Genomic DNA, 16,514 nt, shown 5'->3' on the forward strand with positions numbered 1-16,514 from the left:
TTTGGAAACATTTATTATTAGAAGGTCTGAGGTGCGTTTAGTCACAAGATGACAGGCTAGTTTAAAAGGATGGACTGTATTTATTTCATGTGATAAAAGCTGTCTATTTAACAGAAACATATCTGTAGGTGATCGCTGACACTCCACATAATGCTGACTACATAAACCCAGGTAACTTTTGAAAGTGCACGTACATAAAGCATAGATAAAGTGCCATTACATCCAGTGTTAACTTAGGAATTTACTGTCTCTGTTCTACAACAGTCTTCTCACAGGCGGCTCAGACATTAACGTGCGGCCGAAGGCTGTAGTCCGTACGTGAGGTATCCTGCAGCCATGCGGAGCTCCTCCAGATCCAGGCTCGCGAGGAATCCTCTCTGTAGCTCGGCCTCCACTGAGGCACCGCCCCCACAGCCTTTCAGGAGAACCATAGCTGAGTGACACAGAAGCCATTCGGCCATCTTCCCCAGGCTGGCAGGGTTCAGGCTGGCTAGTGCACGTTTACCCCAAAGACTCAGGTGCAGGATGTTGGCAGCAACACGCGCAGTTGGGCGCTAAAGGCAAAAAAACCAAAAAAAAACCCCAAAAAAAAACCAAACAAATAGAAGGCAAGTGTTTAAAAAAAACTGCTCCAGATGTAACTCATGGCAGTATAGAGGTTGAATGAGAAACTTCTACCTTGTTAGGGTTCCTGCGCAGAAGCAGCCTCACCACCAGCTGCACTTCTGAGGGCACGTCGGAACCCAGAACGGGCAGCTGATTCTCCTTATAGCTGCGGCTTTCCAAGCCTGTGGTACCGTAAAACGGATTCGGATGACCGAAGATCTCATAGCCGATGGCTCCCACTGCCCACGCGTCTGCCTTACCGTAATCGATCTCCACGCCGGGGCCAGGCTGGGCTGTAACCACCTGCACAGGTGTATATTAAATTAGACACATTTTGTATTGGATTTAAAGCAGAAGTTTGGATTTTTTAATAGCAGATGAAACAGCAATTATATTAAAAGCTTCAAACCAAGATGATGAAGCTAAGTGAGACTAGTTTGAAAAATCCATTATCTATGAAGGGAAACAGCCCTGTACCTCAGGTGCCATGAGGCAGGAGTTCCCTCCTCGGTACACATAGCGGCTGGTGAAAGGCAGTTTCAGTCCTAAACGCTCTTCAGCCAGGCAGCAGCCAAAGTCAGTGATGACCAGTCTGGGGCAGCCAGCTTCAGGACAAACAAATTACAGCTGTTTTACGACTAGTTCTTATAATCACACTCTATGATTTGTGAGAAGTGTACAGCGCACTAACCAGAGTCAAACTCTAGGAGGATGTTATCTGATTTGAGATCTCTGTGAGCGATGCCCTGCCTGCACAGATGATCTACACCCTCCAGCAACTGCAGGAGCATCATAGAGCCGTGTCTGGAGCCTGGTATACACACCTGCAGGTATTGGTTCAGTGTAGACGGGTAACTGCAGCAACACAATGTTCAGAGAAGAATAAATAAGGAGTAACAGATACTACGTTTATATCATTATTCATTATATGTTGCTTTAAAACGTGTCATTTTAGAGATCTTACTTCTTCATGACCAAGAAGAGTGTGTGGTTGTTGCCCAGCCCCGCAGGGTTGAGTCTGGCAGGCAGGGCAGCGGGGTACTCTTCCAAAGCATCAGGCAGAAGCGGTACCTCGGCCGTGAAGGCACGATACACTCTGATCACGTTGGGGTGAGGCGTTACTCTCTTGGGAGTTTTTCCAAAATGACTGCAAACAGAATGCGTTACATCAAACCTTTGACATTATTTCAGCAAAATGGAATTTGTTTTTAATATGTAGCGTACTTTCAAACATAAACAGCAACTCGAAAAATAGCCAACTGCCCGTTTGATGTAACTCGTTATCTGGGACACACCATCATGCCTAAACGGACTCACCCACTCAGGACAAGCTCTCCTTTATCTTTCCTCAGAGCCTGAGGACTCGCAGGAACCAGCTCTTGGGACATGGCATTAAGGATCGCCTCGCTTGAAGAACCTGCCTGCAATGCAACACAGAGCCAACAAAAACCCATGAGAACAAAAAGCAGCTTGTTTACTTCAGTGAATTGTTTATAGCGGTGTTGAACGTACCCCAATATTCCACATCATTTTTACAGCCAGGGGGTAGCTGTGTGAACTGGGGGTTTGTAAAGGTGCTTTGATGTCAGTTTCTTCTCCCATTTGTTTTAGCTCTACCAAGGAGCACTTGTTGTTTGCCACAGGGGGGGCAAAAGGAGCTGCAGCCTCGTAGACAGCGGCGTTGCAACCTTTTCCTATCTGCTTCCCAATCACATAGTCCTCCAGTTTATATCCACAGGTGAACGGTTTCCAAGGGCTCTGAATCTTTTCCTTTTTCTTCATGAAAAACGCCTTTATGTCAGTGAAAATAAGAACGATAAATCGATTAATGATCAGAGCAAGTTGAAAATATTCTCATAGTCATTTTGTGTAGACAAAGAAGCCCCTCTGATCCTGTGGCATTTTAAAACTCAATTTATATCCAGGTGTCTATTTAACTGCCGTTTATTGCTTAATTTGATTGATTTCTATCTGACTTATTCACTGGGATTTTAGTGCCCAGCTCTTTGGCTTTAAATAAAGACAATATAACCTGATATTGATTTGACTTGAATTAACTGGAACTCAGTATGGGTCAATTCTAAATCTGTAAATTCCATCTTTCTAACAGTTGAACAGCAGTTCTGTTGCAGTTGCGTGTCAGAAAACAGGATGTGGTCTAGTAGCCTAGTGAAGTGAAGGGAAGTGACATACAGCTAAGTACGGTGACCCATACTGAGAATTTGTTCTCTGCATTTAGCCCATCCAAAGTGCACACACAGCAGTGAACACACACACACACACACACAATGAACACACACACAAAGCAGTGGGCAGCCACTTATGCTGCAGTGCCCGGGGAGCAGTTAGGGGGGATTTGGTGCCTTGCTCAAGGGCACCTCAGTCATGGCCGGCCCGAGACTCTAACCCACAACCTTCGGGTTACGAGTTAGACTCTCTAATCATTGTGGTTACTTATAGTGTTATTTGGTTAAGGTGTTGGACTACTGACCAGAAGGTCATAAGTTCGAACCCCAGGTCCACCGCCTTTAATTGCTCAGTTGTACAAACTGTAGGTCACTGTGAATTGTGTCTAAACACTGCGTGATACTTAACTCTGATGTAAACATTACAGTTCCACCTTTAATGGCACTTGTCAGTGATGAACAGGATCAGTTTTGGATGTTAGCTAAAAATATCACCTGGATTTCCTGGCATGTCGCTGCACTCCTTCGGTCTTCGTACAGCTGTTGATCGATCAAACCCAAGCCGACACCGAATGCCAGAAAAACGGCTCGGTTTCTCGGAGAGCCGCCTGCTATCAGCCTCCTGAAGCCGGCGGACTGGAGCTGTGCTGCGAGGCCGCTGAGGGACGTGCGGTAATACCGGTAACGTGCAGGCAGGAAAGTCCGAGGACTAACAGTGCGGCCTGTTTGACTCACCCGCGGGCGCTCACCTCGGAACTTCACTGCAATTCGGGCCGCAGGTTTCAGGATCCCGAGCTGAAAAAGCGACCTTCCTAACTCCAGCCCACGACTAAGAGCGTGTTTAACCGACATGATTTACAGCAAATCGTTAAAATAAATACATTTATTTACAAAAAAAAAAAACATCGCCGTTCGTCCTGACACTTACATAACAAGGGCAATGTTTACCTGCTTCCTATTGGCGGAAACTGCGCATGCTCAGTCACACCTGTAGCATTGTGGCTTTATTTTTTATCACAGTAAAAGTATTAGGCATCGTAGGCATGTAACCAAGTATTACAGTATATAAGTATATAAATGAGGAATAATAATAAAAAAAATCATGGACAATATTGGTATTTTATCTCCTGTATTTATTCCTCTTATACCACAGCAACAGAACGGCCAAAATTCCTCTGTACAAAGCACTGACACTGTATCAGAATCAGAATCGGGGTTATTGGGCAAGTGTTTTGACACACACAAGGAATTTATTTCCAGCTGTTTGTGACTCTCAAAAGTACAGACATAAATACCACTATACTATACAAGAGAAGACGAAACAGACTATACAAGACAATACAGACGATGCGAGACAAAACAGACTATACAAGACAATACAGACGATGTGAGACAAAACAGACTATACAAGACAATACAGACGATGTGAGACAAAACAGACTACAAGGCAATACAGACGATGTGAGACAAAACAGACTATACAAGACAATACAGACGATGTGAGACAAAACAGACTATACAAGACAATACAGACGATGTGAGACAAAACAGACTACAAGACAATACAGACGATGTGAGACAAAACAGACTATACAAGACAATAAAGACGATATGTGACACTACAGACTATACAGCAAACAATACAGACTATAATCAGGGTGATTGCCTGGGGAAAGAAACTGTTCCCGGGTCTGGCAGTTTTGGTAAGCAAAGCTCTGTAGCACCTGCCATAAGGGAGGAGCTGAAAGAGGTTGTGTCCAGGGTGTGAAGGGTCAGTAGTGATTTTTCCTGCCCGGTTTATGGTTAGTGGGCAGGGGGGCACCGGTTCCTGGGAAGTGAGAAGGGGGCACCAATTATTTTTTCTGCTGTTTTTACTGTGCTTTGCAGTCTGTTCCTGTCCTGTTTAGTTGCTGCTCCAAACCAGATGTTGATGGATGTGCACAGGAAAAATTCAATGGCTGCAGTGTTGAACAGCATCAACAGCTCCTGTGGCAGACCGTTGTCAGAACTCAGAGCCCGCCTCCAAGTGGACATATCGCACTTTTAGACTTTTAGACGAATATTGAATATTTAAAATAAACTTTACTGATAACACTATAAGTGATAGAAATAAAACAATGAGAAGACTTTCCAGACCTGGATGAGAATGAGCAAACTTCTTTATTGCGGCCAATCAGCCAACAATTCCATTGAGCTCAAGGAAAAATTTCTAAGTCAAAAGCAATCAAATGAAAAAAACCCAAGCGAGCATCCCCCTGCGACCCAAAAAGTTTGAACACAAAAAAGCAAGCCAGCCCTCTCCAAAGGAAATCTCCTCAATATATACCCTGGCACCTCTAGGTGCCTTCTATACATTCAGGTAATGCCTCCTTTCTAAATTCCCCTTACTTTGCAGAACACACAATAAGACTTCCCCTTATTTCCCACAAAAAGAAGTCTGCCCTTTTAATTTATCAGAAAAATATGTCTGCCCTGTTGTTTTTCCCGATGTACTTCTGCATTGTTATTTAAAAATATGCTTCGTTGTTAAAAATGATGTTAAAAATGTGCTCCAGAGATCTTCTTGTCTCTTCTTATTCTTGAGCCACTCAATCTTCCATAACACAGACGTCTTGTGAATTAATCCTCTTTTACAGCTACAATGAGTAAATTTCCTCATTTCATCTCTTGCTATTCTATACTGTACAGTATATGATTTCTACTGATTATATAATTGATCGATTATATGTTATCTTTATGAGTTATGATAAACGTTCTTGATTATATTGGTTATGTTGTATTTCTGTTTTTGCTAAGCCCTTGCTGTTAGTTGCTTTGTATATAAGTGGAGTTCTATGTTGACTCCTTAAGCTTACTAAACCTATGAGCTAAACATTGTTATGATCTCAGTCTGTCACTTTCCACGGTCCGTCCAGCTGGTCGCCTGATTCAGCTGTCTTGCCCTACTCCTTACATGAGCCGTGTTTCAGCTGAACTTTTTACTTTCACTTCCTCACACATTGTTGATCAGAGAGCTCAGACTGACTAGGCCTGAATAACTAGTCTGGTTATTTTTTATGATTACAATAAACTTCTTTTCTTGTTTACACTTTGACTCAGGTGTGGCCATTTATAAGTTAGTCGTATATTACCTTAAAACTATTATAACATCTGGGGCCTACAACCTCACCTACATATGTCTAATGACACCAATTGTAATATTTTGTAATAATTATTTTTACTAAGATTTTTCACAACACCATACTTCCTTAATTGACGTAGAAAGTACACTGGAGAGACTCGTGCCAAGGCAGCCATCCGTAGCGCCATCTTGAAACGTATCAGTACATACGGAGTACAGTTGACTCCTTCTATAAAGAACAAAAAAATATCTCCTTATATTTATTATAGAAAAAGTTATAGTAATGTAATCAGCTTCTGACCAATTAAAACTAAGAATTCAGCAGTGTAAAAGTATGAGACATTAAAGTGCATTTGGCAATGAATAACCACTGAATACCCTCTTCAATAATATATTCCTTTATTTCAACACCACTGAATGGTTACATCAAGGTTTATACATTTCATCAAACATTAATCTTATAAATATAATGACATTCATCAGTCAACATTATCATTCTCAATCGCCAGTGTGTTTATTTAGTGAAATAATCTAAAGGCTTTCCTCAGTGCCAACCGTTTCACTCTTCAGTAAGTCTTCAGGACCAAAGGAGACAGGAAGGAGTGCCTCTACGGTGCTCTTTATGAAAGAGCCATCCGGCTTTGACAAATAAACTTCATATTGCAAGCCAAACTGCAAAAGAAAGAAAGGCTTTAACACACAAAATCAAATACTTGACATAATGTTAAGCAAGGAGCCGTACGGTCAGTCAACTAACCTCCCTCATGAACTGTCTGCAGCCACCACATGGTGAGATGAAATTATCCACCATGTCACTACGAAAAAAAAAGTACATTAATAACGTAATCAAAAACCTTATGAACATTTCATTTACCTAAATAAATGACCCGAAAGTAAATATTATTATTTACAACCTGGCTATAGCAATGGCCTTGAACTCTCGATGTCCCTCTGAAACAGCTTTGGAGATGGCAACCCTCTCAGCGCAGATGCCAAGAGTGAGGCAAACATTTTCTACATTACATCCTGTATGATGGACAAATGAAACAATACACACAACATATACATAACTCAATAAAGTCATTAGTACAGTATTTAAAGCTAAGCGTGGCATTCTTATTTGACGTCTTTAGCAGCGTGCTGGAATAATAAGACGGCTATCCACTTTTAGTCATTTGTCAAAATTCTCACACACTTGTGTCATCCCCAGTGTTTCCTTCGCAGACAACGAAACAGTATTTGTAAGAATAATTTAAGCCACAATCGTGTTAATCATTAACATGAAATACTGTAGCTTTGTGTTTAAAGCTTATTTACATGAAACGCCACAAAAAAAAAGCCTCATGCACGCGAATAACTATATAACTTTTGCTAGTTTACTGTATTACAGTACTAGTAGTATTAACAGCAGCGGTTTTATTCCTAGTAGCAATAGTTTTAATAGTTGTATAGTTATAGTTGTGAGAATAATTGTATAAAACAATCTTTTCTGGTAATGTTGCAGACTTTCTGTATAGAGCACATTGTTCTTTCTCTCACACACACACACACACATACATTCACCCCCCACACACACAGACACAGACACACTCTTGTCCCTACCATAATTAGTCTTACAACAGATGGCCCTGCCATAATCATTCTTTATGTTACCAACCATGAACTAAGGGAAGTATACGTTCACATCCCTATAAGATCTGACTTCATTTGGGGTAACTGAGAGGTCACCTAAACACAGATGCACACACACATACCAACACACACACACACACACACACACACACACACACACACACACACACACACACACACACACACACACACACACACACACACACACACACACACACACACACACACACAACTACACCCTCCTGCTTCTTGTACGACTATATATTCCTGCTTTTAAACTTTGGAACTTCTCTTTGAAAGACTGACGCATGTGTGTTTCATTGAGACTTCCCCAAGGCCTTGTGGAGAACAGAAATCGAGCAAGGGAACGAGAGGCTGAATTTTAGGTTATCCTGCCCAGGCGACAGATGAGAATAGTCGTAGTAGTTTAATAATAGTAGCAGTTAGTTGTAATAGTAGTACTATTAGTAGTAGTACTAGTCGTAGCAGCACAGCTGTAGAAGTGATAATAGTAGGGGTAGTTATAGTAATTTAAATAATAATAATAGTAATTTTAGTAATAGTTACAGTACTGATAGAAGTAGTAGTACATGTAGAAGTCGAAGAAGAAGAAGAAGAAGAAACAATATTTAGTAGCAGCAGCATCAGCAGTAGTAATTACATCAGTAGTTATAGTAGTTTCATTAAAAGTAGTTTCACTTCATTTAAAAAGATTTGTTGACACGAACCCTTAAGCTACTGTACATAACACTGTTATCTTGGTCAGCTTGTTCCTCAATGTGCCACTGAACTCTTTTAGTTGATCAGTAATGAACAAACCTCTAAAATGTAAAGTCTCCTTACCGGTAAAAACTGTTCCATCATGTGTGAGGAGAGCTGCTCCTACTCTGAACTTGCTGTATGGAGAGTATGCAAACGTCTTCGCTTTCTGAGATAGGGCAATTAAATCCTGTGGACTGCTGTTGATTTTTGCCATTATAATAAAAGGATTCAGTGAAAGGGATCCAGAAAGTGTTCTTGATTCAGCACGCTCCAGGCACAACTGAGTTCTGTGTGCATGCATGCACACTGACTAATGTAATGATTACAGGAATTGGAATGTCACATTTCTAAGAGGATGTTGCGACAGTTTGATGACTATCACGACATCTTTTCAAGCAGACTTTAAAACATTATACACACCTTGAAATATCGGTGGTTATTATTATTATTATTATTATTATTATTATTATTATTGTTATTATTATTACTATTATTAATAATAATAATAGTAATAACAACAACAACAACAACAACAACAACAATAATAATAATAATAATAATAATAATAATAATAATAATAATAATAAGAAGAAGAATAAGAAGAAGAATAATAATATTAATATTAGAAATTGTAAAAATATTAGAGTACAAAATCTGTATAATGATCTGGCAGGGAAAGGCTCAAGCTAAAACCTTGTTATCTGAATTTTAACAGGTAATAATCAAGTTCAGTCACAACAGAAATGTTCGCGTACAGTATTTGTAGAAAAGGTCAGACAGGGGTTGTATTTCCTGTGAAGTAAATTATGTTGTCACATCCAACACATTCAGCTGCGTCACTGGAAATTACGCTAGTGTGTACTGTACTGACTTCATTCAAAGCGGGTTATTCATATATTGTCATACACTCTGTATTCGTATTTATTACTTGCACTGTGTATATTGTCTCACATTGTCTGTATTGTCTCGTCTAGTCTGTTTTGTCTTGATTTGAATGTTTTTGTCTTGTATAGTCACAGCTAAATGTATAGTTTTATGTCTGTACTTTTGAGAGTCACCTACAGCTGGAACCAAATTCATTGTGTGTGTGTGAACAGAATTAGCCACTAAAACTGATTCTGATTCTGAATCAAATGAGTAAACACAGCTGACGATAGTGGTTTTATTCCCAACCATTGTGTTTCTACTATTGTGTGTGTGTGTGTGTGTGTGTGTGTGTCAGTGTGTGTGTGTGTCAGTGTGTGTGTCAGTGTGTGTGAACACAAATTAAATCCTTTATTGAAGGATTGTGTATTGCACTGTTTAGGATTATAAACAAAGCAGAAACATTTAATTAGAGCAGTATAAATAGAGCATCATCTTTGGCATCAGCGAACAAACAATAAATTTCCTATTCCTTATTCTTTAGAAATAATCTAGAATCTCACAATCACTAAGAAGGACATAGTGTTTTTTTCCCTGCTTGCTCAGCTTTATACTAACAGTGAATGTGTAACAGTGAATGTGTAACCGAATCAACACTTGGATCACTTGACTGATGCCTGTTTCATATTAACATAAAAACAGCAAATAAGTGTTTAAAGGCTTCAAGATGAATTATTAGCATAAAAATGATTAAATCTGAGTTATTATTTTAATTATTACTCTTTTGCATCGATGCAAATGTGCATCATTTTTTGACAGACTTTCGGTAAAGCCCCGAATCCATGCTTTAATCATCTTAAATCAAATTTAAATTTGTCCTATAATGTTTAATTGACCTTGACGTGAGTGAAAACCCGATAAGATGCTCCGACTCTAAGCCTGCTGTACAGAGAGAAGTCAATTTCGTGTAACTTGATCATAATGACATCCATGTAGTGAATGTGTTCCAGTCCCATACAAATCTTTAAGTGTGAATGTGTGTATTTTTGTGTGTGTGTGTTTGTGTGTGTAATGGTCTGACTGCTTCATGATTTCTTTTCTTTAATACCCTTAAATAACATCTCTCTTCTATTCTATTCTATTCTATTCTGAGATATAAACAACAATCAGTTACAAATATTCATCTTTATGGCCGAAATTTGTTAAAAAAAAAAACCTTCATGCATGGCATTTTTTTTTGCCATGTTCACAAGTTAAAGCAGACATATTACACATGACAGAGAAGAATGAAATTAAAATGTGCCGAGACATTATATGATCATTAATCCAGACACTGCTGTGTCAGCAGGTGTCACTACCCTTTAATTAGTTAATGAATAATGCATATGGATAAACACCAAGGCTGTTTTCCCCCCTGTTTAAGCTAAAGTAACATGTGTCCTGTGTAGCATGCATAGTTACAATCGATCGCTTATACAGTAACTGAGGCTTGGTTTAGTCAGGAACTAAAACCGTTCTTGATTATCTTTTAGTTCTGACTGTCACTTGAAATGATCCCACTGATCCACTTGCTGTAATTCCTCACTTTGGTGTAGACACCGGGGTAATAAGGATTGGCACAGCCTATTCCCCAAGACACAACACCTTCCAAAATGCCATTGCACATGAGGGGTCCCCCTGAGTCACCCTGTGGAAAATCATTAAAAATGCTTAAAAGGGAGAAAATTACAGCCGAAGATTTAAGTCCAACTGCAGAGCCAGACATTTGAACAGATATCACCGTCTCTCACTGTAAGGAATTCTCACTTAGCTGGCATTGAGAGATTCTAGCCATTCTTTTGCATACGGACAGTTTCACTTTGTTTATGAAATAAATAACCCACAATTAATAAACCAAAGCTTCAGTACAAACAATTTAACTGTTACATGTTTACATGTAGTTCATGAAGCCTTCAATAGTATGCATTTATACTGAAATTATTTTGTAATTATGAATTTTAATCACCTCAAATAGTCCCAATTTAGCTGTGATTCGGTGTTCATACTATAAATAAGGCTTGCTTTAATGAAGCTATAGTCAAAACTGTCCTTCCTGTGTCATGCGTCTATTGTTGTCTATGTAAGATTGTTAAAAGCATTCGTCCTTAATTTTATGCATTAAAAAAAAATCATTATTGTGTCATATGTCTGTTGTGGAATGCTGGGATAGATAAAAAAAAGGATTTGTCTTACTTGGCAAGAGTCTTTGCCACCATAACGAGATCCGGCACATATCATGTTCTCATTGACCCTGAAGTAGTAGAAGTAATAGCAGTTAGGGATGTAGTCCACATCCACAGCACGGAGCACTGGGGACAGGAAAAAGCTGTAGACGCGTGTGACCCCCCAGCCACTCACTGTGCATGTGGTTCCAGCATCTAGAGGAGGTGTGCTGTCATCCGGGAGAGGAGCCGGCTGAACGTAGGCGTTCAGAACAGCTGGTTGGCTCAACTGTGAAATACAACGCAATTGTAAATTACAAACATTTTCTATAGGGGTCCAAGCACGATATGATCACCGAGAACAATAAGCACCATTACTTTGTGCCGTCATCCTGGACGTGGAAATAATCATTAATTTTCTACCGCTTATCTGAACTTCTCGAGTCACGGGCGTCATTGGACATCGAGGCAGGATACACCCTGGACGGAGTGCCAACCCATCACAGGGCACACACACACTCTCATTCACTCATTCACTCACACACTACGGACAATTATCCAGAGATGCCAATCAACCTACCATGCATGTCTTTGGACCGGGGGAGGAAACCGGAGTACCCGGAGGAAACCCCCGAGGGTTTTCAGGGGTTTCCATCCAAACTCCACACACACAAGGAGGAGGCGGGAATCGAACCCCGACCCTGGAGGTGTGAGGCAAACGTGCTAACCACTAAGCCACCGTGCCCCCTGCTCAAATTTCATACATTTTTAAAACTAATTTAATTAAGTTATAAGAGAGTTTAATTGTTTGCATCTTTTTTCCTTTAGATATCAGATTGTCTGTTCTAAAGTAAGCTACTAAAAATAAGAGACCTGTATGGCACCGCTCACCTTCAGGAGCATGATGTCACCATTGTATGTTTTTAGGTTGTAGGTTGGGTTGGTTATGATCCTGGACACGTTAAACACTTGCTCAGATCCGTCTTCAGCTACCAGATTGTGTGCGCTCAGAACCACCTGAATGATGTTGCTCCTATCCAACAGAGAACATGACAATTGCTATGCGGAAAAGCAACCCGTGATCTCGAAACAGATATAACTTTAGACAGATTTATAGCAAATGTATTGTACAAGCAATTGTATTAGCTCACAATTCATATTTGTGTTTTTACTTGTGTGTCATTCACTGTGTGAGTAAAAAGTATTAAAAATTAGGAGTCTTTTACTATTCGGTGATCAGGAGTGAGTGGTCAGATAAAATATTAAGCATGTGGATGAAAAAAGGGCACATTAACATAGAAGTGAACTGAGTGAAAATTGTGAAAAAAAAGTACAGGAGCAGGATCAGTTCAAGAAGATTGTCTATAGAAGTAGATGGGACTGGTTCAAGAGTGTCTGCATGAGTGTCTGGGATTGATAAAGAGTGTCTGCATGAGTGTCTGGGATTGATAAAGAGTGTCTGCATGAGTGTCTGGGATTGAGAAAGAGTGTCTGCATGAGTGTCTGGGATTGATAAGGAGTGTCTGCATGAGTGTCTGCATGAGTGTCTGGGATTGAGAAAGAGTGTCTGGGATTGATAAAGAGTGTCTGCATGAGTGTCTGGGATTGATAAAGAGTGTCTACATGAGTGTCTGGGATTGATAAAGAGTGTCTGCATGAGTGTCTGGGATTGAGAAAGAGTGTCTGCATGAGTGTCTGGGATTGATAAAGAGTGTCTGCATGAGTGTCTGGGATTGAGAAAGAGTGTCTGCATGAGTGTCTGGGATTGATAAGGAGTGTCTGCATGAGTGTCTGCATGAGTGTCTGGGATTGAGAAAGAGTGTCTGGGATTGATAAAGAGTGTCTGCATGAGTGTCTGGGATTGATAAAGAGTGTCTACATGAGTGTCTGGGATTGATAAAGAGTGTCTACATGAGTGTCTGGGATTGATAAAGAGTGTCTGGGATTGATAAAGAGTGTCTACATGAGTGTCTGGGATTGATAAAGAGTGTCTACATGAGTGTCTGGGATTGAGAAAGAGTGTCTGGGATTGATAAAGAGTGTCTGCATGAGTGTCTGGGATTGATAAAGAGTGTCTACATGAGTGTCTGGGATTGAGAAAGTGTCTACATGAGTGTCTGGGATTGATAAAGAGTGTCTGCATGAGTGTCTGGGATTGATAAGGAGTGTCTGCATGAGTGTCTGCTTGAGTGTCTGGGATTGATAAAGAGTGTCTGGGATTGAGAAAGAGTGTCTGGGATTGATAAGGAGTGTCTACATGAGTGTCTGGGATTGATAAGGAGTGTCTACATGAGTGTCTGGGATTGATAAAAGTGTCTGCATGAGTGTCTGGGATTGATAAAGAGTGTCTGCATGAGTGTCTGGGATTGAGAAAGAGTGTCTGCATGAGTGTCTGGGATTGATAAGGAGTGTCTGCATGAGTGTCTGCATGAGTGTCTGGGATTGAGAAAGAGTGTCTGGGATTGATAAAGAGTGTCTGCATGAGTGTCTGGGATTGATAAAGAGTGTCTACATGAGTGTCTGGGATTGATAAAGAGTGTCTGGGATTGATAAAGAGTGTCTACATTAGTGTCTGGGATTGATAAAGAGTGTCTACATGAGTGTCTGGGATTGAGAAAGAGTGTCTGGGATTGATAAAGAGTGTCTGCATGAGTGTCTGGGATTGATAAAGAGTGTCTACATGAGTGTCTGGGATTGAGAAAGTGTCTACATGAGTGTCTGGGATTGATAAAGAGTGTCTGCATGAGTGTCTGGGATTGATAAGGAGTGTCTGCATGAGTGTCTGCTTGAGTGTCTGGGATTGATAAAGAGTGTCTGGGATTGAGAAAGAGTGTCTGGGATTGATAAGGAGTGTCTATATGAGTGTCTGGGATTGATAAGGAGTGTCTACATGAGTGTCTGGGATTGATAAAAGTGTCTGCATGAGTGTCTGGGATTGATAAAAGTGTCTGCATGAGTGTCTGGGATTTATCCAGAGTGTCTGCATAAGTGATTAAGGGTAAGTTCAGGATTCTCTGTCCAGGGCAAGAGCAGGTCAAATGATCAAACTTTTTGTAAAAGCAGGCAGGATTAGTTTTTTGAGTGCCTGTGGGACTGGGCAGGATTTGTCAAGGAATGTCTATTGAAGCTAGAGGGATTAGTCAAGTGTATTTGTGGGAGTGAGCGAATTGGTCAGTAGTGTCTCTAGGAGTGAGTAGGATTAGTCAAACTTTCTGCACAAGTGAGCAGAATTGGTCAAGAGTATCTGAAGCAGTAGGTTGGATCGGTCTGGAGTATCAGACGAAGTTTGCTCTGCGTCTAAGTCCTCATAGTCTTAGAATCTTACAAATTTTACTAACATGTAAATATGGATAAGGTTGTCTACAACATTAATTTGGACAAAGCTGTTGGGTAGAATGTACTGTAAAATGTACTTAAAGGTAAACATGGCCGCAGTACTCACGGTCTCCAGCAGTGGGCAGCAGACACTACCCATTGCTGGTGGATCAGGATTCCTCCACAATAGTGATTTCTCTCAAATTGAAGAGACGCTTGGAACTTGATGGAATGAGGCACGACTTCTTGACCCCCAATAATTCTTTGGGTCAGCGAGTCTGATAATCAAAAGGAGGATTGAAAAAACACAAAGCAGGTTTACGTGTGACATACAGAAGATCGTCTAACATCTTATCTCATGTCCCATGAGATAAAGATTAGACTAATATAGTATAGTTCCAGCTATGGATAGATATTGATCTGAAAATTATTTTACGCAGTTCCTATAACTTAGATATGATTACTAGAATTAGATATGGCTGTGAGGCAAAGAAGACATGCAATTTCATTGTGGGACGAATAAAAGGTATATCTTATTTACATTTAAAAAAATTGCTTAAACTTTAGATACCTACCTCGGATCATCATAGTCAGGACAAGGATCACTACTCTCCAGACCCGATTCATATCGTTAGCACCTGCTGCTGAACACACCGGTTAATAATAATCAAATCTAAATGCCATGCAAGCAGAACACGTGTCGTTGTATGATTTATGAAGACAGCCATGCAGACATGTCACCAGTGTCCACTTGTATCCTGCTTATCTCAGTGTCAGTCTGATTTATCACTCTGTGCATTTGAAAACGAACGCTTTTGTCGGTCGAGTGTAGTTCCATTACAGTAAGTGATGCAAAATAAAGAGTGTGTGATCCATCATATTTCACACAGAGAAATTTAATGTGACTTTCTTTATATAAAAATATATCACAAAAAAAAGCTTAAAGACTCACCACACGCAGTCGCCAGCAAACGCTTGGGAAATCAGTTCAAATAGGACTGCCGGAGGTTCCTTTAATGCTTTTATAATAAAACCGTGTCTTTTGTGCATAGCTTTTGTTAGCATGTTATGGTGTCTCAGAATGAACTACTGGACTTGACCTAGTACACGACAAAGCAGACGGGTCCCTTGGTGCCCGGTGATCAAATCAGAGCTTTCTTCACTCTCACGTTGTTGACTGTGGGTGTTGTCAGAGTCGACACCTGTCCACAGGAGAGATAAACACTAAGGGGGCGTGTAAAAGAGACTGAAGTATTTGTCATGAAACAGTACTGGGTGCTGCAAGCTTCGGTTACAGTTCTAAAACAATTCCTGGTGGAGCAGAGGGCAAATGTCTTCATGGGAGCTTCTTTGTACAAAGTTCTAAAGTCTGTTTTTTGACTTTGAGCCTCAGCTCGGGTTACAGTCTGTTTTGCATGTTCTACTTGTGTCTGCTTGGGTTTCATCCAGGTTCCTCAGGGCTCCATCCTCCCAAAACATGGCAGAAGGTTATTTGGTAAAAAAAAACAAAAAACAACTTTGTAAAGTATTTGGTGTCTAGAAATGAACCGGTATCCCATCCAGTGTGTATCCCTAGTGTTCTCAGGATAATCTCCAGATCGACAGCGAAAAACCAACCGAACTTTGCATACTTAGGATACTCAGGATCTATGACCAGATGCTTATTTTATGGTTTGTGAGTTGAAAATAGTTTTACTATACAAACTACAGTACTATTATAATGGCTTGTGAGATTATATCATTCTAAGCTCAAGCGACTGCTTGTACTACTTCAAAACTTCGTGTTTGCTCTTTCTACATCTGTCTTGCCACTGTTTTAGGTCCAGT

At 40.3% G+C, this 16,514-nt stretch overlaps 3 protein-coding genes across 3 annotated transcripts; all 3 read right to left on the reverse strand.

Annotated features, from left to right (window-relative positions):
* Window positions 1–60: 60 nt before the first annotated feature.
* pink1 (PTEN induced kinase 1) lies at window positions 61–3,762 on the reverse strand. The gene is made up of 8 exons (XM_027145003.2): window positions 3,288–3,762; window positions 2,119–2,397; window positions 1,924–2,027; window positions 1,571–1,753; window positions 1,298–1,461; window positions 1,084–1,211; window positions 679–909; window positions 61–554 (listed from the first exon to the last, which is right to left on the reverse strand). Exons 1-8 carry the CDS (start codon window positions 3,642–3,644, stop codon window positions 288–290), a joined length of 1,713 nt encoding a protein of 570 aa, XP_027000804.2. The 5' UTR covers window positions 3,645–3,762; the 3' UTR covers window positions 61–287.
* Window positions 3,763–6,295: 2,533 nt separating this feature from the next.
* On the reverse strand, window positions 6,296–8,627 carry cdaa (cytidine deaminase a). Its single transcript, XM_027144713.2, has 4 exons — window positions 8,389–8,627; window positions 6,828–6,939; window positions 6,671–6,728; window positions 6,296–6,585 (listed from the first exon to the last, which is right to left on the reverse strand). Exons 1-4 carry the CDS (start codon window positions 8,606–8,608, stop codon window positions 6,445–6,447), a joined length of 531 nt encoding a protein of 176 aa, XP_027000514.1. The 5' UTR covers window positions 8,609–8,627; the 3' UTR covers window positions 6,296–6,444.
* A 1,134-nt stretch (window positions 8,628–9,761) lies between these two features.
* LOC113641960 (trypsin I-P1) lies at window positions 9,762–15,829 on the reverse strand. The gene is made up of 6 exons (XM_027145167.2): window positions 15,640–15,829; window positions 15,263–15,328; window positions 14,815–14,965; window positions 12,264–12,405; window positions 11,404–11,661; window positions 9,762–10,858 (listed from the first exon to the last, which is right to left on the reverse strand). The coding sequence occupies exons 2-6, from the start codon at window positions 15,312–15,314 to the stop codon at window positions 10,700–10,702; spliced, it is 762 nt and encodes a 253-aa protein (XP_027000968.1). The 5' UTR covers window positions 15,315–15,328; window positions 15,640–15,829; the 3' UTR covers window positions 9,762–10,699.
* Window positions 15,830–16,514: the final 685 nt, after the last annotated feature.

This window comes from Tachysurus fulvidraco, chromosome 23 (assembly GCF_022655615.1).
Source record: "Tachysurus fulvidraco isolate hzauxx_2018 chromosome 23, HZAU_PFXX_2.0, whole genome shotgun sequence".
In the NCBI taxonomy this organism is placed as follows: domain Eukaryota; kingdom Metazoa; phylum Chordata; class Actinopteri; order Siluriformes; family Bagridae; genus Tachysurus; species Tachysurus fulvidraco.